This window comes from Haemaphysalis longicornis, unplaced genomic scaffold (assembly GCF_048455015.1).
Source record: "Haemaphysalis longicornis isolate Haplotype H1 unplaced genomic scaffold, Haemaphysalis longicornis Haplotype H1 scaffold_379, whole genome shotgun sequence".
Taxonomy (NCBI): domain Eukaryota; kingdom Metazoa; phylum Arthropoda; class Arachnida; order Ixodida; family Ixodidae; genus Haemaphysalis; species Haemaphysalis longicornis.
The window spans coordinates 2,241-30,118 of NW_027526357.1; the positions used below are offsets into that span (position 1 = coordinate 2,241).

The 27,878-nt window shown below is 45.4% G+C and overlaps 1 protein-coding gene across 2 annotated transcripts; it reads left to right on the forward strand.

Annotated features, from left to right (window-relative positions):
* LOC144178024 (lysosomal protective protein-like) lies at positions 1-27,878 on the forward strand. Of its 2 annotated transcripts, none has more exons than XM_077705561.1 (11): positions 1-139; positions 2,430-2,614; positions 5,373-5,535; positions 6,035-6,280; positions 7,433-7,524; positions 9,999-10,098; positions 13,711-13,884; positions 18,015-18,142; positions 21,039-21,195; positions 23,600-23,692; positions 27,639-27,878. In XM_077705561.1, the coding sequence occupies exons 2-11, from the start codon at positions 2,448-2,450 to the stop codon at positions 27,720-27,722; spliced, it is 1,404 nt and encodes a 467-aa protein (XP_077561687.1). In that variant the 5' UTR covers positions 1-139; positions 2,430-2,447; the 3' UTR covers positions 27,723-27,878. The 2 variants fall into 2 exon arrangements, with proteins under 2 accessions (XP_077561687.1, XP_077561686.1); XM_077705560.1 differs by having other exon boundaries at positions 2-139; positions 21,036-21,195.

Genomic DNA, 27,878 nt, shown 5'->3' on the forward strand with positions numbered 1-27,878 from the left:
AGCGAAACTCTCCCTCGGTACAACGTGCTCCATTGATGTAACACGCACTTCTAGGAGGACGACACCGCGCCAGAAACTCTCCCGGCCCAGCCGGCATCAAGACACCTCTGACTCTTGACGCTTCGTACTCTGGGCTGAGGTAAGCTCCCGGCATCACGCCACACTGTCACGCACTTTAGTTTCTGGTCTCACGTGCCCTGCTTGCGTGCTGAGATTTGATCTCCTGATGCGTGTCAGCCTCCTCCCTATCTCACTTATTCACATCGCCTGTCTCCTTTAACCATCTGTACAGCCTCCCAAATTTTAATAACTTAGCGGGAGCGATGACCCACCGGCATGTCAGCGCCTTATCACGGTGTTCGGCCGCAAAATAGGCCGGAGCACGCACACGCGCGTAGGGCCATCTGCTCTAAGAGTGTCGTCTGCTACGGTGTTTCCATGACACTGGCACACCTCCTCCCACTGCATCTGAATGAATTTGTGCCCCACGCTGCTTAGCTACCTTTGGCGGTAGCGAAACGGTCTTGCAAGATAAGAAAAACAAGGTTTTTTTCCCTGAGAAGAACAGCAAAGCAGACGACACTCCCACAACAGATAGTTCCATGCGCGTGCGCGTACCATCGCCTATTTTGCCGGTGAACACCGCGATAAGTCGCTGACATGCTGATCGGTCGTCGCTCCCGCTATAGTGTTAAAAATTTGGAAGGCTGTACACATTTAAAGGGGCCGTGAAGAGAAAGCACAAGTTTGGTTCATTCGAAAGATTGCCTCGTTAGAATAACACTTACATTACTTTTGACGCACACTTCGCTCAAATAAGCTACATAATAAGGAAAAAGAGGAATGGCCATGCGACCCACTAGCTCATTTCCCGGAACAGAACCTTTGACGCCTTATCCGCAGCCGTGCGATTAGCTGAGGCCGGAAAAATCAAACGCAAGTTAGGCAGGGCTTATAAACTTTCAAAACGAGCTGTTTTCGCTTAAGTGTAATGCATAATGATTTTATAGCAGCAAGAATGGTGGGGTGAAACAATGACAGCTGTGAAAGTACGCGTAAAGATAGAAGTACCGATGCGCACTGCTGTTGCTAATGGGCGCCCCATGCTTGTTTTATCTGCCCACCAGTCCGCTGCTTTAGAGTTGTCTTACACGACACTGGCCGAATGGCGCAAGCAACGTTGTGTCAAGTGACCATGTTTACTTTCTACCGTAACAAAAACAAGCCAGGTGCAAATGCGGTTAAAAACAAAGCAACGGCGGACAACGGTCTGCGACTCTGTATGCATACAGAGCATACGGACCGTGGTAGAGGACTGACGGTAAGCAAGGCTGCAGAGTGTAATGACGCACTAGAAGTTCGTTTGAATACCCGTCCTTGCGACTTCATGGCAGATGTCACGAAAACGCATGATTTGTCTGGATAATCAAAATTTTAACCTAAATTGAATAATTTCTTAATGAATGCGGCATCATTCGCCACCGGACAAGCGCTGGGGCACTATAAAACACGATATCTTTCAAATAAAACAAACTGGTATTTTGACTGCATGGCCCCTTTAAGCCACCCTTTAATAACTCGACGTTCTGGGCTGGCAAAACCACCAAAAATATATCCAGCTTGCTTAGCAAAGCACGTCCCCTTCTTACCCGCCTTCAGTGGCTGACAGTGGTGCAGCAGAGCACGTAGGCATGGGTGCTATTTCCCGTAGCGGCAGCTTGTTTACTGGCGGTGGCGGAAAACAAAGTGAAGATTGGTGTGCACGAGCTGTCGGTGCATCTTAGATCCTGTCTTGGTATAAACCAATCAGCGCTCCTCCATTACGGCGGGCTCCATTGCAAATGTTTACACCTTGCTATACCCTTCAAATAAAACTCTCACCCTTCAAAGAGATTTTAGCTGAACTGAACGCTCTTGCACATTTATTGAGCCGTTATGACTCAGGGAGCGAATGCAATAAGCCCTATGAGTTAAGTGGCGTTATCGTTTGCAAGGTCAACACCGAGGTCGAAACCCGATCCAGTTACTGATTATGGGTTGGTACAAAACAAGGGTCAGTCACCACGCACCAAAACACTAAAAGGAAACGAAATGTTTCTATAACTGACAACCGAAGCAATACTCTCTTAATTTTGTTTGGCAGGCCGGAGCATTTTTACTCTATTTCTCAAAATAAAAATTCTGAATAGAATTTTTTGGTGTGTTTATTGAGGGAGGAATTTTTTGGTCAATGTTTCAGCCCAATTCGTAATTTCCGTAATTCGTAATATTGTGAAATGTTATCGCCGACATGATGCATGACAGTGATTTTGTTATGTTCACGTACACACTTTTTTATAGAGTTATATTACAGTAGCACTGCACGGAATGCTGATTCGCTTTGTGACCATGCCGGTCTTAGCTCGCTCGGCTTTCGCTTCAACTTGCAGGCTACCCGGAAGATAGCCATGCTCATCCAGGCCCTATTCGGAGCTTTCATACTCTCGGCGACAACAACAGCATTCGACCCTGCACAGTGGGAAGTGACCACCGTACCAGGACTAAATCAGCCAGTGAACTTCAAGCACTATTCGGGGTACCTGGATGTCGGAGAAGGCCGGAAGCTTCACTACTGGTGCGTTCGTAGCATCGCAGCTAAGACAGGTTTAGGTTGCAGTAACCCTTGCGCATTGGGTTATCCCAGATGGCGAAATAGGAAAGTTAAGCTAAGAAATGAGGTGATATTCGTTGAAAAGTTTAGCTGCCAATTTCTTCGCTTGGCAACACTTGAAACGGCCACAGACATGGTGCGGCTTGGGCCACTGCGCCCGCGCGCCAAAGAAGAAAAACAGCGGTGTGCGTCATCTACTCCGTTTCAATCCGATTCTAAACGGTGGCGTCAACAGATATGTTATTATTCGCGTTCACATTGGACTCGAGGCAATACTTTGCGTTCGGTGAGGTAGAGTTTGTAACGTTGAACACAGTCCTGTGTTTACAGTCGTGCTTAGCACGAACAAGTACCGCCATCCCGCGGAGCCCGACGTAAAGAGTGACGGCGCGCTCACACGGTTGCCTGCATGCACGCCTAGCCAGTGATTACAAGCAATGGGCGGACGGGTGCGCGTAGTGAAAAGTAACTCGGGAACACTAAGAGTGAAAGTGTGTGTGCTTTGCGTAGGTATGCATCATTTCATAATGTATGGAGCACGCAGCCGCTAATGATAGCGGAATTGCGTTCGAATTCCAAGGGCCTAAATTACTGGTGAACATTTAATTTTCGGGATTTACGTGGCGAGACTGCGCATCGCTTTTTGCATGCCGTAGTGGAGGGGATGGCGTGATGCTTGTGATCACCTGTGATACCTTCACACGAAGCCATAAATCTTTAGTAGAGCTGTCTCATTATTAGAAATAACGGCGCACTCTAATTTGTACAGGTTTAGGTACCATCGCAGGAAAAAGTAAACCGATACTGTATTCTCTAGCAGGCTGCCAGCATTTTTTAAGCCATTCATACAAACAACGTGTCGTCGATATGGTAACACTAGATATTTCAGCAGGCTCACGTTTTCCTGCAGCTAGTTTGACATTGTTGATTTCGTATACAGTGGTAGAATAAGTATAAGCCTAATGATGAAGCTCGAAAACAGCAACTATTGTATACGTACGGTGTATATGTAGTGTATACTTAATCGGTGATACCCCTGCATCGTAAATACCGCATATGTCCCGTAAATGCAACTCTTACAATGCCCCGGTGCAACTGAGATTGACCGTAGCAACAGCTTCACCGCCCTATAGGTACTGAGGGTACTTCACACCTGACTGAAAAATGTATTTAACAATAGCAACAATAACCCTGGGTACATGTTATCAATAGGACACGGAGAGGGCCAACCCTAACGAAGAAATATAACATATTTGTATGAAAGTGATCTAGGTCCAGCCATAGCCGTCTACGAATTGCTTGGACCAAACGTTTTCGCCAGTGAAGCATGGTTTTATCGTGACTGCGCTTTACAAAAAAGTACTTTTAATGCGTAAAATGTTTTGCCGAGTACCCCCCCCCCCCCGCCCCCAGCCAGGACCGTATAACGCCTTGCATTTCCGCAAAAAATGCAGATATCGCGGGTGCACCTGTAATTGCTATAATAGCGTAAATAGAGATAACTGGTCCAACGAAGTTTTGAAAAGCTAAAGAACTGGAAAAATACAAAAAATTATGAAAAATCGGGCACCGTGTAACGTCTTGCATTTTTACAACAATGCAGATTTCGTAAAAATTCTAAATGTAATCGTTCTAACAGCGTAAATGCAGGCGATTGGTCGAACGAAATTTCAAAAAACAAAAAAAATATGAAAAATATTAAGCAATTGCGGAAAATAGGAAACCGTATAACGCTTTGAATTTCCACAGTAATGCAGATTTCATGAATTTATCCATTTTAATCGTTATAATAGCGTAAATTGAGATAATTGGCAGCACAGGATTATATAAAAAACAAAAAAAATGGCTGTGAAACGCGCCCGCTCCAGACAAGTGGCATAAGAATGCTACGCATTAGTAGATAATTCGCTGAATTTCTGGTGATTTTTTTAACCTCTAATTATTTAGGTGGCCATCGGCCAACGCGGTCATTGGATCCGCTAGACGTGGCGCTCGACCGTTGTATGTCGGACATTTGACAGTTTTCTTACCAGTCGCCTCCCGCCTCAACGCTGTGGCGGACATTGAAGCCTGTGACCATTGTCGTTTACGCTCGAGAGTGTTTTATTGAACCGCGGCGGGGAACTCACAATATTTGAACACGCGCTCACAGTCACGTCGCAGAAGACATAACGATAAGCAACATGGCAGGGAATATCACATTAAATGAATCGCTACTTGTTATGCACTCAATCCCGATGGCTATAGGTGAAGATTTTGACGTCCGCGCTACGTTTTTAGTTTTTGCCGCATGTATGGCTTAACACATGTGCAGGAACAACCATTTAACGTTTTTTTGCAAAGCCAAAACAAAACAGAATACAGTAGACGTTAATGTTTAGGTTCGGCATAGGCTCCTTTAGCTCCCATTTGAAAGATACTCTCTTAAATATAGCGAATTATCTGCCCTTACGAACACGGTGAAACTTTAGAATCATTCCGCTGGCAAAACGCGTGCTGCGGGGAATTTCATTTTCGTAGCATGCGTAAGAAACGAGCCCGGTTCCAAAGTATTTTCATTCGGAATACTGTTACAAATTCACTTTGAACAGTTTTGGTTTATGAGGATTCGGAGCATCCGTTCAAAACCTATATGTGCATGAAATCAGCACAGTGCGTCCTGGCGTTCTTGTATGCGCTGCTGCACATACCTCACGACCTCCCGCAATGTCTCCTCGCGAAGGTTCATGGAAAGCCAGCGGTCGCCGTCCGAGGACCCGTTTCTGCTGTGGCTGACCGGAGGACCAGGTTGTAGTTCCCTGTTGGCTGCCGTTGCTGAACTTGGCCCTTTCCGCGTCGGATATCACGGCGTCAATGTGACCCTCAACGAGTTCAGTTGGAACAAAGTAGGTCTCACGAAACGCTTTCAAATCATATTCTGCACCCCGACGTTCGTGATGTCACGAGATGACTTGGAAATGTATGTTGAGGTTACACACATAATCACGGTGTAGGTTGTTTAATACGACTTTCAAACACACATGGTCCCGCTAAAGTGCTTAGAGATGTCGGCCTGCAAAACATCAAAACCCTTCACTAAATATTGAGTCTGTAGTTCCGGCTTACCTCGCCAAATGAGCGCTTCCGCCGTATGACAACTCGTCGGAATTTGGCCCTTTCCCACCGTACTATACACTGGACGCGTTAATTTTTTAGGAATATAGCTGGCCAGTTACTTTACCTTAGATATCCTAAACTTCAATATTTCTGAGCAGTTAGCTACGTGCTGAGCTGATGAGGAAAAAATTGCAGGCTGTGTTTTTTTTACTGCACAGTGCATAGATGCGTTAGTTTAACAATAGCGGCGTTCGTTGCTACTTATCTGCTGCCACCGTTCTCTTGCAGGTCGCAAACGTCCTCTTCCTTGAATCGCCTGTCGGCGTGGGATTTTCTTACGACCCTTCGGGTGTCTACGAAACTGACGATAAGCAAACGACAGAGGACAACTACAAGGCGGTGATGGATTTCTTCCAACGATTTCCCATGTACTTGGAAAACGACTTCTACATCACGGGCGAGAGCTACGCCGGTGTCTATATACCTCTCCTAGCACAGCGCCTTCTGAGGGACTTGCGTGGTGTGAACCTCAAGGTAACTGTTGCACGTCGAATATAAAACACGGGAGAGTGATCTTTCTGCTAGTGTAAGAGCCGGACTTGCCGGAACGATTCTTCTGCATCAGAACGCGGACTTGGTTGAGTTGTCGGAAGGCACACCTACTAGTCTACAAAGGCCACCTAGACTACAGTTTGCATCATATTCAATCTTCTCACATAACACAATATCAAAGCGCAACTAAGAGAGCTTTAGTTGTTTAGGATTAGGAATCAAGTCATAGCTCATTTTATGTGCGCAATATGTGGGTCCTCAATAAAATGTGCTTTTTGAACAGTTGTCCTAGGTGTTTCATCAGAGCCCTAGAGGTCTTCCTATTGTACTCGTGAGTTTCAAGTAATTATAAAAGATAAGAATGTAGCTATGAAAATCTACCCACAAGGTTTAGGCTGATGTATGCTGTCAACTGCTGCGGAGTTCTTGCAATGCCATGTGGAGGCTATGTAGTCTTGTCACAGTAACTGGGGGCATAAATATAGTAAACTCGGCCTTCACTCATATTTTATAATGGGACTGCGTTAGGATGTCCTTAGGGGTAAATGTTGGTATCTTAAGCACCGGAATCTTAGCTGATGTCCAAGGCTCCGTAGCGTTTTAGAAAGAAGCCCGCGTTAATCATTATACGCTAATGCGTACGCGTCGCTGCTTCTGAGATTGCACAACCGTTTTTTTTGTCATTCATGGATGCAGGCATTCTTACTTTCCTGGTCATAGAGAGTCATGAAGTGGGAACGAAGCCGCGGAAGCGATTTTCAAATTCCAAGCCGAACCTCTAGCCCTTATGAACATAGATGATTCAAAATATTCCCGGTGATGTTTATTCACTTTTTCTCAATATTTTTCATTTTTCAGGCGCGTGTTAATGGTTTCAGAACTGAGCAATAAGGATTTGGAATGTTTTTTCATAGTTGGAGCATATTACTCTGCACCATACTCCCGTACAACCCTATGCTAGTTAACAAAAAAAAAAAAAAAGAAACGAGGTGAGATTTCTGATTTGTACTGAAAAAATGAACGTCATTTGCCTCCAAGATCAAATATGCTCTGAACAAAGCAAATATTAGGATGTGTTTGTACCAAGGTGTGCTAATGTTTCTCTCTCTCTCTCTCTTTGAACATCTCCCTAAGGGAATGGCCATCGGAAACGGCGCGCTGGATCTACCAATGCTCGGGAACTCCCTTATCTTTTTCTCTTACTACCATGGCCTCATAGGACACAAGTGAGTGATCAAACGGAAAAAGGCGTCAGAAGTGTTTGCCGACGAAGAAGTAGCTAAGCCACCATCCCGAGTTGGAAGCTTTCACGTTTGAATGGGGTTCGGTTTTAAGATAACGTCGTATGTATTGACGTAATCCCTTTTTTCGAATCAATACGAACAGATCCAATTGCTCATATTCGCCCTCAGATGCGGGTAACCACACGAGGTGAGAAAATATGAAGGAAGCTTATACTAACGCGAAAGACTTGAAGGTAGCGAAGCTGGACGCAACAGTAGCGTGTTTCGTCTTTTCCGCCTCACGGCGTTGTTCAAGAGTCGCCGCTGTACGAGCGACCACATGATGTTCGTCCTACTCCATCGCACACAGCTGTGCGCGCACGTCGCCTTCCTTCGTCGTGCGCACTTATCGCTGCAGCGGCGGCGTCCTCGCCTTCCTCCGCCAGGCGGCGGCACGGGTCCCCCACACTTCTCCGTTACCGTCTCGCCTATCTCTCCCCGCCATCGGGCGCTGCTCCAATCCGGGCGCTTGCGGAAGGGGGTGTGGTTTAACCTCTAGCTTTCAAGGTCAAAGCTGGTCACCCCGCGAAGACTGCACGAGGTAGCGTACTGTAGCTTTCGCTGCAAAAGGCAGAAAAAGTTCAGGCTGCCTTCGGGCATTTTATGATAGCAGACTGCCGAAATAGTATGTGTTACTCCGAAAATATAATTCTGAACGAAACAAAATTAATACACCCACAGTCCCATAACCCAGCAATTCTCCACCCTTAAGTACAATTGATAAAGAAACTCTAGGCAAAAAAATAACAGATGAACGTAAAGGTCACGCATTTAAGTAAAGACAAAAAAGAAAAAAATGATACGCCACTTTCCGTTTGTCTACTTACATTCGTCGCGCTATTACAGGCGCTTCTCGCGTGAGACTTACAGTGGCTTCAATACGCAAAGTCAAAATGACCGTTTGCACGTGTACAGGGAGATTTTTAGTGAGAAAGAAAGCAATGATGGTCATTTTGAACGACAGTATACCACCTCAAGAGGTCAGAAGTGGCCTTATAGATGCTCCCACAACCAGCGAACAAACAGGGACCCGTTAATGGTGAACCTTCGTTCAGTGCTACCCTGCTTTGTGATGTGGCAAAACGAAAGTTTGGAACTATGATGCCTTTTGCAACAGCAATATTCCTTAGAGAGCCAACTGCTTTACCCACACGCCAAAGAACTAAAAAACGCTGTAAGACATGCCTTGAAACGTTGCCTCAATGCACACGTTGTACGACGATGAATGCGCTTTTATGCGTTAGGACCTGGACCGCTCATGTTGCTACGGCATAAAGATTCTTCAGGAATGAAGAGCCTACCACATTTTACATAACTGTAAATTGTCAAAAATAAAGTTTACGTGCACCACCACATGCTAAACCATTTAATTATGCTGCTGCTATAGTGAGATTGATTAGTTTGCTTGAGCATTGCTATCTAACCTACGGCATGCGGTGACGACGTAAGAAATAAAATTGGTGAAAAGATATCAGAATCGTAATATGCGATTTACATTTGTAGAACGGTAAAGGCTCCCGTTGTTCAACAGACCATCACTGTTTATGAGTGCTGCGATTTTTAAGAGCTGTGATGATTGACCGGGCACTACGAGTGTCGGTAATGCAAGCTCGCATAAAAAACATTGCTACTGCAGCTCATTTTACAGGCGATAGGACAAGTAGGCACCATGAACTAAATTACCACTATTAATTAAAAATTATCCTTAATAGTTTTAAATCACATACATGCTTCAAAATGTCTACGAAGAACTCAAGCTAATAAAGTGTCTTTCATCCGGTAACTGAAATTTAAATTTGGATTGAATTGAATTTGAATTCTCTATTATTTTCGACGGTGTAAAATACATTCAAGTTAGTATACAGACAAGGGTCACATAGTCAACAGACTGCAACGGGGCCCTTGATTAATTATTACAAAGTAATTATTACAATATAATTCTGGCCCAACACCGATACTTGCGGTGGTAACTTTCACCTTTTGCACATTAGTTTTAAGCATGCGCGCTCGCAAATTTTCTGGCGCTCCCCAGTGGTATTACATGATTGTCGAGGAGCGGGAGGAATAAGCATTTATTTTGAGCAAAAAAAAGGGTATTGGGACGGGGATGTGGTCAGGCTCCCATATCAAGGAGGCCGCGAACCCGCGCGGAATTCAGGGTTTGTTGCACTAGGGCTCAATCCATAGTGCAACAAACCCTGAAACTTTCCTTTGTAGCCGTACGGATGCGTTGAGGTGGATGTCAAACTTTCCTTCGCACAATCTTCATTATGACCGACATTTTTTCCACAGGCCGCAACTTTCTTTTGCGCGTATTTTTTAGTCAATGAAACCTGGAGCGTAACTGTGACGTTTTCAATTTTTAATATCTCCAAAGCGGTTACAGAGTTTAAGTGTCGTTGCATGTTTCATTGCAGATTGTGGGACGAGCTGACCACAAACTGCTGCAATGGCAGCATCTCCCAGGATACGTGTGATTTCGGCTGGCACAACAAGGACCCCGCCTGCACTGATCCGGTAGTGTCTTCCATGGGTGATGGCGAGCACGTGCCATTACCGATATGTTGAGAGATTTCCTAGGGAGGACAATCTTATTGCCAGCATTGATGTTGTATTAAATGGGGAATTGCAAAACTAGAAAAATTGCTCAGGTAGCCTCTCAACTGCTTTATGAAGGAAGGAATGAAGGAAGTATGTAGAAAGAATTAAGGCAGGAACGTTCACCTGGCTAGACTCTAGTTTGCTATCCCGCACGTGCGAAAGGTAAAATAAGCAAAACAGAGAAAGGAAAGAATGAAGAAAAGTTGGAGCAGACACGTATGCCCAGCGCTGAAGCACTAAACACTCAAGTTCTGTGAGAGACACTGAAAGCTTTCAGTCTATAGTCTTGTGTTTAAGTTTGTCGCTTGTAGAAAGCGAAGAGTTTCTCAGTCGCCTTCTGAGCGGATGACAGAGAAGGCCAGTGACACAGAATCTTCTCCTCCGAAAATGGCCGCCGAGAGTCCAGGTTCCTGAGTTCTGACGACAGCTTCTTTCTTTCAGACAAGAAAGCGTGGGCACTCGCATAAAACGTGGCGTATCTTCTCCGGCGTGCCGCACGTGTCGCACTCCTCACTTGCTGCCATTCCTATTAAAGGCGCCATGAAGAGAAAATACAACTTCGTTTAATTTGAAAGAACTAGGATTCAGTATCTCACTCAGCTACATTACAGCCGCAAAAGATGTTTTTTAACGAAAAAAAAGCAAGAAGTATATAAAAACTTTCAAATTTTGCGCCACAGTGACGTGTTATGAGGAAGAATGACGTCATACGGGCCAACAATAAAACATTATTTTCAGTGCGTTAACTGCACGTTAGCATTAAAGTGATGCGGTCAAATGGAACTAGAGGCCCCATTACAGACGTCCAGTCATGTGTCGTCGCGACAGGTCAGTTAGGCGGCCGCCAATCGCACAAACAAGGTTCCGTGACGTCATACAAAAGTTGCGGGAAATTGGCTAGGGGGTCGCGACTGCTTCACACGTTTTCTTTAATATCTCCACTATTTGTTCGAAGATTGCGATGATATTGGTATCATTGTTATCGGGACTAAGCAGTCTTTGTAATAAACCCAACTTGTATTTTGTCTTCATTGCTCCTGTAATCATTTGTGACTGCCACCCCCAGCCAGAGACGACAAAAAAGAGTTGGGAGTTATCTAGAATGCCGCGCCTGTATGGCAGTGTGGTAAAGAGACGTGTTCGCCTCACCTGATGATCAAAACATGTGGCAATTATCTCAGTAAAACACCCTGCGAGGCTAACTGATCAGCAACTGGAATTTTCGGAATTTACTGCCTACCTGTTCAGCTAAGCAGGCCCTAAGGGAACTTATGTATTGCGGACATTTGGGCAAGTTGGTATTGCTTTAACATCCTGGACGGTAGCGTACTAGACGAATGCCAGAGATAAAAAAGGCGTCAGGACGAGCGTCGCCCCATCGCCTTCTTTTAAAGTGAGGGTTTTTTTTTTCCTCACTGATGGCGTCAAAAAGCGGGAACGCACTGCATGAAAGCCAACTCCACACAAAGGGTTTCACGAAACAATGATGATGATTAGCGAAGGCACATGAAAAACCTCAAGATAAAAACGTTACCCGTGGTCTGAATGAAATTTGGGTGCCTTGCGTTATGAAGCCGAGGCCTATCTGTTTACGCCCTTCCGATACGATCGAGAGAGAGAGAGAGAGAGAGAGAGAGAGAGAGAGAGAGAGAGAGAGAGAGAATATTTTTATTTCTCCAGCAGAGGCTGATGTGTGGGCGTTGCCCTGTGGAAGGCGTCCCTAGTCCGGGATGCCTTGACTTCGGCTGGCCGTCCGTGCTCGGGTCACCAACTTAAGCTGGATATCCGGGTCCGGGCTGGCCAGGGAAGCCCTCCACTGCTCGAAGGTTGGGTTGGAAAGGGGGGGCAAGTCTGGAGTTCGTTGGCACTCCCATATGATGTGGTAGAGGGTGCCAGGCTGGGGACAGTAAGCGCAGAGGGAAGGTTGTTGGGTGGGGAAGATAAGGTGGAGGCGGGTGGGATATGGATACGTATTCGTTTGGAGCCGCCGCCAAGTTGTAGCGTCCTCTCTGGAGAGGCGCCAGTGTGGTGGTGGGAGACGACGGCGAGTTTGCCGGTAATGCGCGAGAATCTCCGTGTAGCCACTGAGTGGGTGGAGTTGATCGTGAGGGGGTAAACATTGGCCAACGTCGGCAATGGCTCGGTGTATTATATCGCGAGCCGCGGCGTGAGCCGCTTCATTGCCGGGGATGGCGGCGTGTCCAGGAGCCCAGACGATGCGGATGTCAGGGGTCGTTGTGCAGTTTTTGAGGATGTGAAGTGCTGATGAAGAAATTCGGCCAATTTGGTAATTTCGGCAGGCTGTCTGCGAATCGGTGAGGATGGTTACTTGGTCAGGGCGGGAAATTGTGGCCAGGGCAATGGCTATTTCTTCGGCGACATCGATTGAGCTTGTGGTAGTAGTGGCGGCAGTGACGCATTGGCCGGTATGAGTTACTACGCAGGCTACGTGGCCGGCGCGCCCAGGGTAGGAGGTAGCATCTGTATATAGGGCGCTGGGGTCTTCGCCGTATCGCGCAGTCAGGGCTCGAGCACGGGCAGCCCGGCGGCCAAGGTGGTAGTTGGCGTGCATATTGCGAGGAATTGGGGCCACCCGGATGTCATCTCGCAGGGCTAGAGGAATGCGTTGTTTTTGTTCCCTCGGGGGTATCGGACGGAGTCCTAACGATCGAAGAAATTCTTTTGGAGAAAGCTTCGAGTTTTTACGATCTTTTTTGTAAGGAGAAGTGCTTGATTTGTGTGTGTATGTTTGTCTAGTACGCCGCGCTTGAGTATACTCTCAGCACATGATGGTCAATGTCAACGGCGGTCGTGTGTTCGCACTATGCAGGCGGAGCACTTAACTCCCCACACTGTTAATGTGTAAAAGCACGTTCACCCTCTATTGGCTGCTTAGATCCAACTCACTTCCCCCGTGGAGCAGCTGTGTCACATGCAGAAAGCTGTGTGCGAAACCAGCGCCCAGCTAATCACCTTGCGGAATCGCAGCCCTGCTGGCAGCACCGGTTGCTAGCAGTCATTACTTCTGCAAGGACGCCGCAATTTACTCGCCATTCACGATGCACTGCAGATAAGGGGAAAAAATGATCCCGAGATTGGTCCAGGAAAACGTGTCAGTGTTACGAGAACGGTTCTACGAATGGGTCGTCGGCCTCTTTCTTAGGAAGCCTTCAAGGCCCCTCTCATTACGACAGACTCAGGAAGTCCGTGCGATAATAATTCATTGCTACGCTGCTAGCTCTAGTTGGTCACGTTGTGTCTTGGCCACCCTGTGTGAGCTAAAGTTCTTCAAGAAATTTTACACTTCCTTCGAAATTACAATAGCCACAGCCAAACATCAAACTCAAAAACTTGTTTTGCAACAGAATGCAGCCGCACAGCCACTGAACCAGCGTGCCGGATAAAATTAAACCGCGTTCAAGTAGAGCCAAAATGTAATGCGGATCCACTAATGAAGAATACGCTTGCTGTGCTAACTAGTACCAGTTATTCCTGAACACCGCTTATTAGAGCTGTCTTCGTTCGCAGGTGAACAGGGCAAACTACATCGTCGCTGAAAGTGGTCTGAATGTCTACAACCTCTACGACCCCTGCAGCTACAGCGATCAATTGCAGCCGTCACTATCAACCCGCAAACCAGAAAATACGAGGCTGTACGCAACCAAGCTACTCATGCTCAAAATGATGAATCGACTGACAACGGTAAAAGAAAGTTACAGCTTTGCTTTGTGCCAAACTCTGTTACTGCCTTCCTGAGGAGTATTTGTCTCTGCAAACAGAGATGGCCGTTGTATTTATTTGAAAGCGAGCCAGCTGAAAGGTTGGCTAATATTGTCGTCGCCTTATCTAAAAAAAAAATTGCGAAATGGTAGCTTACTCGTACGAATACACTAGGCAGAAAATTATAGATGTATTAAAAAACGTGTACTAAAAGCACGGCCAATGGATGGAGGAATAGACTTCCTCTCTTTCACCGTTTGAAATTTTCCATTACCCGAACTTTGCTTCCTCTAAATTTTTGTTTGCGGCGTTCTGCAGATATGACATGCGATGTTTCATTTTGTTTCTCTAAATTTCATTGTATTCCGGGAACAGTTTGCTGCTCTATAGAAAACAGTAAAAAATAGCCTGCTGTAGTTTCATTTATTTCCCTTCTGACTTGCATCCACACCAGGGCTGATGCTCAGATTTTTTTAAGGGGTCATGAAGACAAAATACAACTTTCGTTAATTTCAAATACCTAGCCTTTGGTAACTTATTCAGTGCCATCCCACCCACGAAAGACGTTTTGTAACTGACAACTGGAAGAAATGTTGAAAAACTTTCGAATTTCGCGCTACAGTGACGTGTGTGGGTACGAACGACGTAAAATCTGCCAGAACTGAAAACACAGTTATGAGCGTATTACCTGCACGTTAGCATTCCAGTAATACGATAAAACAAAAAATAGAGACCTCACTACAGTTGCCTAGTCATGCTTCTTGGCGGTGGTTCAAGATGGCGGCCGTCGATAGCACAAGCAAGATTTTGTGAGGTCATAGAAAAATCACTGGAAAGTTACTGCGGAGTCGCCACTGTTGCATCTATTTTTCCTACAATCTAGATCATTTGTTTGAAGCAAAATTACTATCATCGTTCTCAGGACAAATGAGTCTTTTTAGTGAACTAAACTTGTATTTTGTGTTCACGGCCCGTATAAAATCAGAATACGATCATCAGAACTACCTGTGCGCCTGAGAAAGCGACAAATCCGTGCTTTCACTCAGGAAACGCCAACCGTCAGTTTCTTGACGTTTGCGCTGAAAACTTCTTCGTTAGTTCAGTTGGAGGTTATTTTGTTTATTTGGTAACGTGAACCGTTCTTAGGCTGCGTATACAACTTCGGCGTGTCGCGTGCGTGGGTGACCGCTTTCCGTCGATCAACGACCTCGCAACTCCCAACGTTAACTGGCTGACGATGACACCGCTGATTATCCGGCGACCTCATCACCAGGGATTGCGAAATGCTGAAAAGCAGGAAATTCTATCCGCTACACACAAGTCAACCGAAACGAGAACTCCTGAGGATTGTCTTTTTTGGATTGAAAAAAAGGGGGGTGAAGTGCAAAGCGCATGGCGTTCTCAATGCCTAATGCTGAACGTGTTTAATGTAACTGCATATCAATCTGCCATGTTTTTATTTGTGTTCATTGCTTTATTTTCGGCTCACTGATAGTCCCCAAAAACTGGGGTGGGGGCGGGAACATAAACATTTAGCGTCATAGCCCAGAAATGCGTGGGCTTCAGTACAGCTAGGAACGGTTAAATTTTATGACAACAGAAGTGCACACAAGTGAAGAATCCATGCCTCATCCCGAATACATCAAACAAAGCCAAATGCCCTGCACATAGTAATGTAATAATCCGCAACAGTTTTTACACCACAGTTTTTTAGCACTTGTTTTAAACGCCCTGTATACGCCTAAGCCCCCTCAAAAATAAAGCATTCTTCATGATGAAATGCTTTACCGGTACTTAGCATGGCTATTCATGTTGCTTGGCACCGTTGCGCCATTTTATCACATGGTTCTTCTGCATTATTATCCCACAATAATGTAACTCGCACTAGAATATTGTTAGTCTGTGTTTTACGCGGAATATTTTAAGGTAATCGACAGATCGTCTTGCCTTGTTGAGAGTTGTTCTTTTGTAGACAGCTGCAAAAAAGTTTGTGCAATTGGTTGCATGATGCCTGAAGTTTAGCAAACTAGGTGGGCACTTCATTATTCCTGTGCAATAAAGTTGTGAAACTTTGGATACACATGTGCAAGGTACATCGCAACGGCTGCGACACGTGCTTTGAAAAACTTTAGGTGCACGTTTGGTTGGGTTTCATGATAAGTCTGCCCTCGGAATGGGCTTCGTGGCCAAACGCATTGGGCACACAGCTTGTTTTGTATTGGCTTGTATAAGCTTTTATTACCAGACATGTGTCCCCATCGGTGTTGCTGTTGGCGTCATGCGCCAAAACTTTCTCCTCCCTTCCTCCCCACCCTCCTCCCCCGCAGCTGGCGGCACCGTGTGCCCGATGCCGACACTGCACTTTGTCCGCGGCATTTGACAGAAAAACAAAAAAAATGGCGTAAATTGGTATAAAACCAACAAAACCCGGCTAGCAGTACCCCTCACGAAGTGGGAGGGAGCAACTGAAAGAAAAAAATGTAATTTCATGCGTAAAAAAGGCCCCATTCACAAACAAAACAAAAATCGAAATTTTAAACACCCGCCATCAGGCCGCCACCGCCCGCATGCCTCACGACGAACACCGTAGATGGCGCCACGCAAACAAACGCATAGGCAAGGACATGCCACTTCACTTCCCGTCGCCCCACCACCCGCAGTAAAAGGGTTATGGTTTCACATGGTCGGACAAGCTGCGCGTGCATCCGGGTTACCGGTATCGGTGGGGTTGGTGTTTTGGGGTTACGTTGGTACGAAAATGATTTCTGCGGGAGATCAGATCTCAAGATAAAGTAAATGCCTCCTGCACGTGATTTATCAAGATGAAGTGAAAACACAATATTCATGAGGGTGCTATGTTTCGTGCTTGCACACCTTGAAGATCACAGATCAATCTAAGAACGCTGAAGTTGAAGGCAGCACTAACCAAGTGAGCCCGTGTGAAAATTTACACCCTTTTTAAAAATTGTCTAGGCCAATCTTGCGCTTTCCCCACCGCAAAGAATTCGAAGAATAATTCTTATCTGTTAAGGGAAAGAAATATTTTACAACAGTGAGAAAGAAAAGCGTTTTTTTTTTGCCTTTTCGGCATAAAACGTTCTAGCCTCTGTCGGGACATTTGCTTTTACATTGAATTTTGAGCAGCCTCCGCTTTTTCGGCTTTGCCGAGAAAATTTTTGACAAAAACTGTACGTTTATGTAGTCCGGGCAAAAAACAAGTTACATAAAGTAATCGTCTATTTTGAAATTGTGTGAACTGCTTGTATTCCGGTGTCTTTCCTTAATTCAGCAAGCTTAGTTTAGGATTACGCTTGAAATGACGTACGATGTTTCGTAAAGTAATTCTTAAAAGCATAAATTTACATTAATGCATTGATAAGGATCTCCTGTTCCGTGAACACTTAGCAGCGATGTAAATTTTTCGGCGTGAATGGCAGCTACATTATCAGTTTTGACGTTACTGGTACTGCGGCTTATCACCTCCAAGTTAACTGCGTTTTTGTATAGTTACATTGCTAACGGTAACTGGAGCACAGAGTTTCATAGTGGTGTACGTCCATTTTTGCTTTTGTGAAATGGTGAATGCAAATTTACTTGCTGCATATAAACGTGTACATGGACCACGAGATTCAATTTTAATTTTCTTCTGCGGTAAAACGCATAAGGGTTATTCGTGGCACGGCCTTCAGTTAGTTCATTCGTACTGTAAGCTTTAGGTACGGCCGCTGCGAAAGTAGGAGGAGGGCGACAATATCAAAGCGAGACATTTAGAGATAACTCAGTATTGCTGCTTCAGTGCGGACGTTGATAAACACTTACTCTATTATTTGTGCTTCGACATTCTCGTAGAAACCTTCAAATACCCCATCTGAGCCAGAAGTTCCCGTTCATTCTAACACAACTAACAGCACTTCCCTTCCACATGAATAAAGATTTGCGGCAGCGTAAAAAAATGTTTAAGATTGAAATTCTCCTTCGATATTCTACCTGGAAGCCCTGCAACAAAACGTCACTTGAACATGCAAAAAGTGCCTCCGACTGCCTGATGGAGACATCGGTCCTCTCTACACAATTTATTTCAATTTAAGGCGTTGTATTTCCGGTTTTACCAGGAGCGGGTGTTGCATATCGGCGGTCCGGAATGCATCGATCAGGACCGCCTTCAGCTCTACTTCAACCGCCGTGACGTCATCGAAGCTTTGCACGTGGAACAGTCTCCGGAGCTGTGGACACCGTGCAAGTAAGCGGTGTTTGATTACCTCATCGGCTTAATAAAAATATGTGGTTTTCGCCAAATCTGGCCAATTCAACAAATCTGACCAATTCAACAATTGGACAATCTACCTTTTGGACAATTCATCAATTGGACAATTCACCAATTGGACAATTCACCAATTGGACAAGTCAACAATATGCGAATTCTGTCCACTTCAACGAAATCTGGAGTGTTGAAAGGATGTTTACATGCGTGTTTAAAGGATTTTTATATATACGTATATCTTCGTGAACTTCTTTAATTGTGTTTCTGAGCGCTATTCATTTTTTCTCATGTTCTTATACATTTGAGGCAGGGATTAGTGCTTCTCTCATATTCTGCACGAGAAAGAGACAGTTTGAATCACTTGCAGTAACGAAGGGTAGGAATGATATTCAGAGAATTCTTATTGTTTTCAACATTTCCGAGGTATACAGTTAAAATGTGCGGTTTTGCCGCGTCTCCGTACATCTCTTGTGCCGGCGTATTTCTTAGGCTTTCAGGCGTCACTCTGACAACGCCTCTTCGTACAGAGCTTGACCTTTGACGCGCATTCACCTTCCTGGTAAAAAGTGTGCGCACATCCATCAATCACCGCGTCTACGACTGCACTTTTTTTTCGCAATGAAATAAAACCGCGAGAAATGACGAGGATGAACGGAAAAAGGAAGAACACGGCTTAGTGGCGCTGCAGCCTGTCGTCTGATTTTTTCTGTAAACCCTCGTCGTTGTGTGCTTTTTGAAACTTCAACATGTAACAGATCTCCCATCTCTATGTCTTGAGTTTATTCCTTCAGCTTCCAAGAATAGCACACACGATCTCGCGTATGCTGCTACCAAAGAAAAGGCTCTTTCAGTTTCTAAGAACCACGTACAATTTCTTTCCCTGACTTACGTGAGCTTCTGACAATTCAAAAAATGTCAGTGTAGCAAATGCAGAATGAACTAACTGTAGTGGCAAGGGTTAAGTACTGCTGTTCCGCCAGGGGGACACTTGCGCTGTGCGCTTATTAAAAGTTTTTCTTCTCGATATCAGTGCGTCACCATGCACTGCCCTTTTGCAGTGATTAAGTATACGTTAAGAAAAACCCCAAAACGCGCATTTTCGCTGAACGACATGACTTTGGTTGTTAGTGATACTGACTCGTATAACCTTTTAATTTCGCACATATGTTTAAAATAATTGTATCCTTAACAGTAACATATGTTAAATTTTGCTGCGGTGTATGATATCAATCCTTGCTTTCATAAATTGGAAAGCGTATGAAGTACTTACGGTACCCCAATATTGTCACAAAGCCAAAGATGCCGCAGTTGCCTTGAAGGAAAACAAGTTCATTGGAGCGAACTTGTGCTCCTATAACAACTAAAAGAATACACAGGCGGCGAAGCAGCAGTCAACAAAGTGACGCGCGAAGGCGAGTGTCGGCGAATCGAATACCGTTGCGTTTGCTCTGCGGGCATTTGTTTTTGGGTGCGAGTGCTTCGCGAACCATCGAATTACATCCAGGAAACTGCGGATCAAATAAGATTATCCGCTGTTGACATTAGTTCGAAACGTTCTCCCTATCGAAAGAGATAACACGGGCTGCCTAAAAATAAAGAAGGGAACACTCGCTTCACTTTGCATGCAGACAACAGACCGGCGCAGCCTGGCGGCAAAAGGAAAACCTAAATAAACAATCCCAATGCATAGTTTGCGGCATTACCTCCGACCCCCCCCCCTGTAAGAGTGCATCGACCCGATGATAAAATAAAATCACAGTCCGTAGAAACAAAAGAATATTAGTCATCCTGCATTGTAAGGTTTTAGGCGAATCACGTGAACGACTTCGGGCCGCGTGCATTGTCGTGATGTTCCGGAATCACCGTCAGGAATCACCTCGTAGGTAAGTTGGCCAACACGTTGTAGAAGCCGGTAGGGTCCGAAATACCGTAGCAGAGGCTCCTCACCGAGTCCACGTCGTAGGATGGGAGTCCAAACCCGCACTCGATCCCCTGGGCGGGTACTCGGCGTCTAGGCGTTGGAGGTTGTAGCGCCCAGAATCCACTAGCTGCTGGTCAGTTGCTAGAACTCAAGCGAGCTGGCCGGCCTCCACCGCACAGTCAAGTATCCTTGGATGTCGGCGTTGAGGGCATCGTCTTCAATATGCGGAAGCATGGCGTCAGCCATCGTAGTCGGCCCTTTTCCGCAGACAAGCTCTAACGGTGTCATCTGCGTAGTTTTTCGGATAGTCATGTCGTACGCAAACGTGACATACGGAAGGACTTCGTCCCAAGTATTATGTTCAACGTCGACGTACATAGACAGCATATCAGCGATCGTCTTGTTTGACGTTCCGTTAGTCCGTCCATTTGAGGGTGGTACGCGGTTCGTTCAAGAGAACGAACCAATGCTTTTTTTTTCTTTATTATTTTCAGTTATTTCTGCCAGGTCTATATCTGATGTCTGTGCTCTTGATGTGCCCCTGCGTAGGGTACTCAGTCAATGGTGTAAAACATGCGTGAAAATGTTGTATACATACGCATACCTTGTTTATTGTTATGCGAGAATATGTCTGTGTACTTTTTGTACTTTTTTGTTTACTTTGTTTATATGTTTGATGGCTGTACACCCGCTACTGCGCAGAAACGTTTTGCATTCTCCCCACTCCTGCTATAGGCCCACAGGGGCTGCAGTGCGTTCGAATAAATAACCGATAGCCTTCGTCACCGGTGGCCAGGTGGTCCGTTCTTCCGGGCCACATGCCGGTAATAAAAAACACCGTTGTGTAGGAACAGCAGTGCCTTAAATAAAAGCGAACAGGCATCTCCCATCTTCCGACTCAAAAGCGTAAGTGCCCGTTATAACACAGGCGCCCCGGTGTCTATTCTGCAGCAGTAACATCACCTACCACCAGCAACACGAGACAATGCGACAAGTTGTTCAAGAGCTGGCCAGCTCAGGTCGCCTTAAGACGCTCATCTACAACGGGGACATCGATATGGCGTGCAATTTCCTTGGAGACGAATGGTTCGTCCGCAGCTTGGGATTTGAGGTAAGCAAAGGAGCCGCCCAACCTGCTTAGAAAAATGAATAAAATGTTGGCTCTTGCTGTCTTCAGCGGCAGAAAACAGGTTCAAAAGAACGAATTTGTTCAAATTATGTCAGGTTTAAACTATGTCATGCACTTGCGTTTTAGTAATGGCTGCGTATCATAAGCCGGAACGCACCTGGCATTGTATCCTGCAGCCTCGTACCCAGTAGCGAGCCCTATTGCCCCTGTACTCTTGCAAGCATCAAAAAGAAACAACTTGTCAATCTTAGTAACCATTATGGTAAGAGCTTTAACCCGCATAGAGCGGTTGACGAAAGAAGTGTTTGTAGGCTGCTTGAACCATGATGTTTTCTGTGTGAAACCGCATCGCAAGTGCGCCCCACTTGAGCGATGAATAGGAAACCTTTAAAACAATATACAAAAATAAATTTGAAATTTTTGCGCCCAGAAGAATCCATGCCCTCGTTGTGGCACGTTATTATAGTGCTGCAGTTTAAATTCGTTTAGGCCTTTCACGGCCATTTATTCCTAACATTTTCTCGGGTTAACTTCCGATATTTCGATCAGCACGTTAACTTACGATCATCAGAAGACAATCGTGGCCGGGGGCGGGGATGGTTAGATGGGCAGATGAGACCAGCAAGTTGGCGGGGATAAATCGGTCGCAGTTAGCACAGGACCGGGATAATTAGAGATTTAGAGGAGAGGCCTTTGCCCTGCAGTGAGCGTAGGTAGGCTGATGATGATTCCGAAAAAAAGGCATAAAGAAAAAACGCCACTTCAAACGTCAGCGTGGGAAGTCAGTCAATTTTGTCGGTTCGTGCTCTAAATGTATGTGTTAGGTGGTCTTCGATGTGCGCGTCGCTGTCTCCAGCCGTCAATATTGTGATATTAGCAGCGTATAATTGATTTGATTGATTGTGGGTTTAACGCGCCGACGCAACACAGGCGATGAGGCGCGCCGTAGTGGAGGGCTCCGGATTAATTTTGACCACCTGGGGATTTTTAACGTGCGCCGAAATCTCGTACACACGGGCGTTTTTGCTTTTCGCCTCCATCAGAAAAGCGGCCGCCGTGGCCGGGAATCGAACCCGCGACCTCGTGCTCAGCAGCGCAACGCCTTAGCCACTGAGCCACCGTGGCTGGTAGCAGCGTATAAACTGTGATACACATGCGGAATATGAGAGAGGAGACGGGGGAGTTTTGTCATTGCTACATTGAATAAAAATGGTGATAGTAGCGATCCCTTCGGGGTGCCACGATTACCCAGGGAGATGGTAGCAGATTCCACTCCGCCAACCACAAGTTTCGCCATATGAGATTTCAAGAAAAAGAATAGAACTCCAACGTGTCGCGTTCTCGCCAAGGCCTTCTATGTGTAGCATGTTCGGCAGGAGCGGCGTAGAAGGGGCAGTTGAACTAGCCATGATGGCGTGGTACCCCCCTCCCTGGTTCACCTCAGAGAAGAGGGCCCCAAAACCGGAGATTGCCCCTTTCAGTAGGCCGCCATTTTTAAACACCATCCTTCGGAAGCGAAAGATGGGTTTTCTGTCTTGCTGTATTGTCGTTTTGTTTGCTATTGTTAAAAAAAAAAGCAGAACTAACCGAATATGTAGTGTTGTTAAACAAGCATATCATGCGGCGCCCATGAGAATGAAGTTTGAGAACTTGTTCGGCGGGCAACACTAGAATGTCTTACCAATAAAGTCCGGTCGAGAGTGACGTTAGTAATCGCGCTTATGATGTATGTAAATATATTTATTCTATCTGATTAAGGCGTGATGAGAACTGAATGAATTTAGAAAAAAAAAAGACAAAACCCGCATAAAGGAGAGGTTGTTGCCTTTGAGGCGCTTCTTTTTTAGAACCTTTATAATCCTCCCAGTCATATACTTTTGATTGGAGGAAAAACTGTAGAATGGTGAAAAAAAATATTGGCCAATTTCGCTGCTCTAATCATAGAACATTGTGCAAAAGAAGGATGCTTTACTGGCTGTAAAGTGATATACATTACACCATTGCGGATATGTGCTACTCTTAGGGCATGTCACACTTCGGAAGTTTTTCTGTGTGCGCATGCAGGTTTTAAAGTACCGACATACTTCTTGTGGTTTACTATTCTAATGCTTACGCGCTAAGAAGGATTAATTTATTAACTAATTTATTCCTACACATTGTTTAGCGCTTTCGCACTTAATATAGCGTTCCCGGAGACTGGGGCAGATTCGCGCAATTATAAGCATACAGCTGAAGATACAGCAAATATCAAAATGGCAACCACTAACCACGCCAGTTTAGTGAAGCTCCTGTGCTGCTTATTTGTTCATAACCATTTTTTCAGGCTGTTCGAACAGTCTTGCCGCCATGTCAACGTGGCCTAAAAACCGAATTTTCTTTCTGACAGCCCACGTCCGACTACAGGATGTGGTATGTCGGTCCCACGATCGCCGGATTTGTCCAGAACTTCGAAAATGACGTCACCTTCCTTACCGTTAAGGTGATGTTTTGCTTTTATGGAACAAACCTCCAGTCGCTCAACTTCGTGAACGCGCTTTTGATTGCTTTTGTGTCGGTGACAGGGAAACGCTACAGTTCTTGGGGTTTCATTCAGTTGGTACAAGCACAGTTAGAAGACGCCAAACTACGAGGTATCGCACAGAAAGCCAACAGAAAGTTCAGTTATGGTAGCCATTTATTTAGCAGAGCACCACTTCTAGTGCTTTTATTTCTCTCAAGCGTTCCCACCATGAAAAATTTCGAGAAAATGGCGGCACCTAATTACTGCCAATAATGCTACATGTTTTAGTCATTGTTTTCCCGCTACATGCCGTCCTTTTCACAAGTTCTTCGGAAGACATTTTTTTACAAAGAACCGTAAAAACAAATATATAATCCCTTCAATTCAGTCATTACACACTCACTGGGTCCAAGTCAAGAAAAAAATTAAAAGCGGTAGGTAGCACCCCACCGAACGTTCGCCGACCGATTATGATATGCGATTAAAAGCAGTGAATGCTTTAATCAGTGCCAACTGGCACTAGTTGGATATTTCGAAAATAAAGGTCCTTCGTCTTTTTTTACCTTTTTTTGTCAGAAGCTGCGTACACCGTCACAGGCTCATACAGGTGCAAAACACAAGCTTTGTCGAATGTTTGGAGCCCAAAGTGGACGACACCACAGGAGCAAACTACGGCGAATATTTATTTTACTTCGCAGATGTTCCTTTTACATCCATACAATTGATGTATTAGAACACCAGTTTAATTGCCCTCTTTTCCTCATAAATAACGTTATAATGCAATTGCACAGTGGGTGCGTTCGATTACGCGTCGTTCGCAATTAAAGCGAATTGGTCTCCAAAGAATCAGAGAAGCCTGCTGCTATTTTGCTTGCACGGCCTTGTTTTTAAGTGACTTTGACCCCGTGCATAGCAGGCATCAGTCTTAAGCGGCCTCCGCCTGTTGTGACGCTGGGCGCCTTCCATGTCGACCTTTTAGATGTTCTCTTGCGTTTTGCAACACGTTCAAAGAAACGTAAGTGACGTGGTAGGGGTGTCGCATTTCATTCGTCACATGGCTTAAATTTTCTTTCTTTCGGAAGACCGGCATGCGCCGCAGTTGCTGGGCGCCCATTAGTGTTCCGGAAATTTGCTTTCGTTATTCTTTTGGGGGCATTGCATATATCCCAGTGCGGGCTTCCCCAATGAGCGAAGCATTTACACTTATTGATAGTGACCGCACTTGCCTCAATTGTGAAGATTCGCGATATGTAGCCAGAAAAATGTAGCAAAATTAGATAAACAGTAAAGTATTTCGATAAAGAATGACGGTAGAAGTCGCCAAAACGCTCACGTAACGTAAAATATGAGTTGAGGTCGTCTAATTTTTCATTCTATCCACACACACACACGCACACGCACACGCACACGCACACGCACACGCACACACACACACACACACACACACACGCACGCACGCACGCGCACGCACGCACGCACGCACGCACGCACGCGCACACGCACGCACACACACGCACACGCACACACGCGCACACACACACACACACACACGCGCACGCGCACGCGCACACACGCACGCACACGCACTCACACACACGCACACGCACACGCACACGCACACACACACGCACGCACACGCACACACACACACGCACGCACGCACGCACACGCACGCACGCGCACGCACACACACACACACGCACACACGCACACACGCACACGCACACACACAAATTCTGAGTATGGGTTGAGTTTAAGGAAATAAACGGCGCAGGAGATGGCCACTGAGCCCAGTTGAAGCAGCGTAGCATACTTGATAGGTTAAGTTACAGTGACGTGCTGCTATTATGAAAATGTCCACTCCACAAAACTAATGAAACAGAATTTCAAATGACAGACTTCGTTCATTGAGCTCTAAATGGGAAACAATAACCCGTAAGAAAGATCACTGCAAACACGTCAAGTCTTTGTCAAAAACTTGTTGGCCAAGGCATAAGGCAGTAGGCCACAACGAATTCGTAACAAAAGCTTAGGTATTGAGTGTGACCTTAATGTTTTATGCCAGAGAGCTGGTAACAGCACTGCTCTTCTTACTGCTATAAATTGATTCTTGCAAACTTGAGTATTAGCTTTTGCTCTGACATCTTTGTGGCCAGAAACGTCAGGCGCAGCCTACATATTGAAAAGGTCTGTGCATCACCTAAACATGTTACAGTGCAATAACCCGCATAGACCTCTTTTCTCCAAATGAGCCTTAATATCGATTGACAAATCCAAATGACAGCCTTAATTCAATGCGGTTTCATTGAATTCCATCGGCGGATCCCTACGCGCACAAAAAAAAAAACTAGAAAAAGGGTTACCGGTTTTAAAAATCTATCGCGCCAAATACCCGTACTGAAAAAAAAGTAATTGGTGGCGTTGAGACGAAAATGGTTGCAACGGCGGGAGATGCAATTCATTTACACAGAACTGGAAGTATTAGGCAGTATTCTTTGAATTTGAAATATGTGTGCGCGTGATATTTGCTATAGCAAAAAATTGGCCGAGTGTCTGCTCCTTTCGTAGCAAATGTCGACGGAATACGATAGTCGACTGGCGCCCCTGGCATGTAAATGCCACCCTGCTCTTTCCCGCTCACCTCTCATGCTTTTTCTCTACCGCCCCGTTCCTCCCAAGATAACACGCTACAGGTTCCCTAAAGTGAATTTAAATTTACCGCGTTCCACTGCTCCAAGTCGGGTTCCTCGATGCCAGCGCTGCCGCACGGTGGAGACGCGCGTGAATCGTTGCATCTACTACAACGTTAATAGAACCACGTTTCCGCAGTCCACAAGCGTTACAAGCGGAACGCGGAATCTAATTACAGGAGCTTTTCGTTGCTGTTGCCGTTTTATTTTTTTAAACGCCTGCAGGTAGCGCGGGCAACAGCAGGCGACGGTTTTTTGCAGTTGATATAGTATTTTATGTGCTATCGCAAAAACCAACCATCCGTGAATTTTTCAATAAAGGAACACTGCAAATATCACTTATCAATTGATTTTCCGCCTATACCTGCGTTAGGTCTTGTTCTTGTTCAACAATGTTGACAAGTATGAATATTAATACCAGACTTAGACGTTTACATTTGGCTGTGGCTCTATAAGGCTATTGCGCAGTTTTTGTTCCCCTTTCACCGGGTGGCTAAATCGACTCACAGAGAGACAGACAGACCAAAATTTCTGCGTTTAAGTAGAACAAGAAAGACTATCGTTTTTAAAATGCTTCTTGAAGACAATACTGTGCCCCAAATTTACAAAAACAGATCGCGCCGAGCCTAGACCTGGTGCCGGCATTACAAGCCAAGCAGTAACGAAGGGTTCCAGTAGATTGCGCGTGACCAGTAGAATGCGAGAAAATGGAATTGGTTTGATAAACCCTCCACTGTGTTCATGGTGGCAGGAGCGAAACAAAAGGGAAGCAGCATCAGAGGCGGGTAGAGAGAGGCCATTCTGGGGCAGGGCGGCAGTAAACTATTGTCTCTTGACATTTGCAGCGAAGTGTGCAAATACGCGGGCAATTTTTAGCATTATCTGCCCTGAACGCCTATATCTTGTTTACTTGCTTTCCAATCTACATCGACAAATGTTCTTGGCCCCACACAGACGAAAAGCCAAACCGAATAGCGAAACCATGGCACATTGTAAAATGTTTTTCTTTACACAATCATGTGCCCTTGCTTTTTCGTTTTGTATACAGCAGCTAATGTAAATTACTTTAAGCAAACCTGCTTGCTATAATTTTAAACATTTAAAATTTTTCCCGGCGAGAGACGTCAACCCCAAGTTACGTGGGTGTTTTGCAGATGACTCCATGGAGAAATTTTATTGTTTTCCAAGAGGCGCCTGTTCCTGAAAAATAACGTTGAGTTCAACATTTTTTACAGGGCGCAGGCCACATGGTTCCCTTGGACAAGTCACCGGAGTCACTGCAAATGATCACCAATTTCCTTACCAACAAACCGTTCTGAGGTTACCCATGGAGTGCGGGGTAAACAAGAAAAAAACACATTACGTAAAAGACATAAATCAACAGCATACTTTCGCCATATTCTTGCAGGTGTGCAAACGGATGAACTCATTTTGAACATGTACTTGCACAGCAATAAACAGTGGGAGCGAGCTTA

Bases quoted from the DNA above. Each gene is read 5' to 3' on its own strand.
- LOC144178024 (XM_077705560.1), top strand. From the start codon at position 2,448: ATGCTCATCCAGGCCCTATTCGGAGCTTTCATACTCTCGGCGACAACA. The intron at 13,885-18,014 runs GTAAAAGAAAGT...CGGTTTTACCAG, and splicing joins TGATGAATCGACTGACAACG to GAGCGGGTGTTGCATATCGG. The intron at 18,143-21,035 runs GTAAGCGGTGTT...TCTATTCTGCAG, and splicing joins GAGCTGTGGACACCGTGCAA to CAGTAACATCACCTACCACC.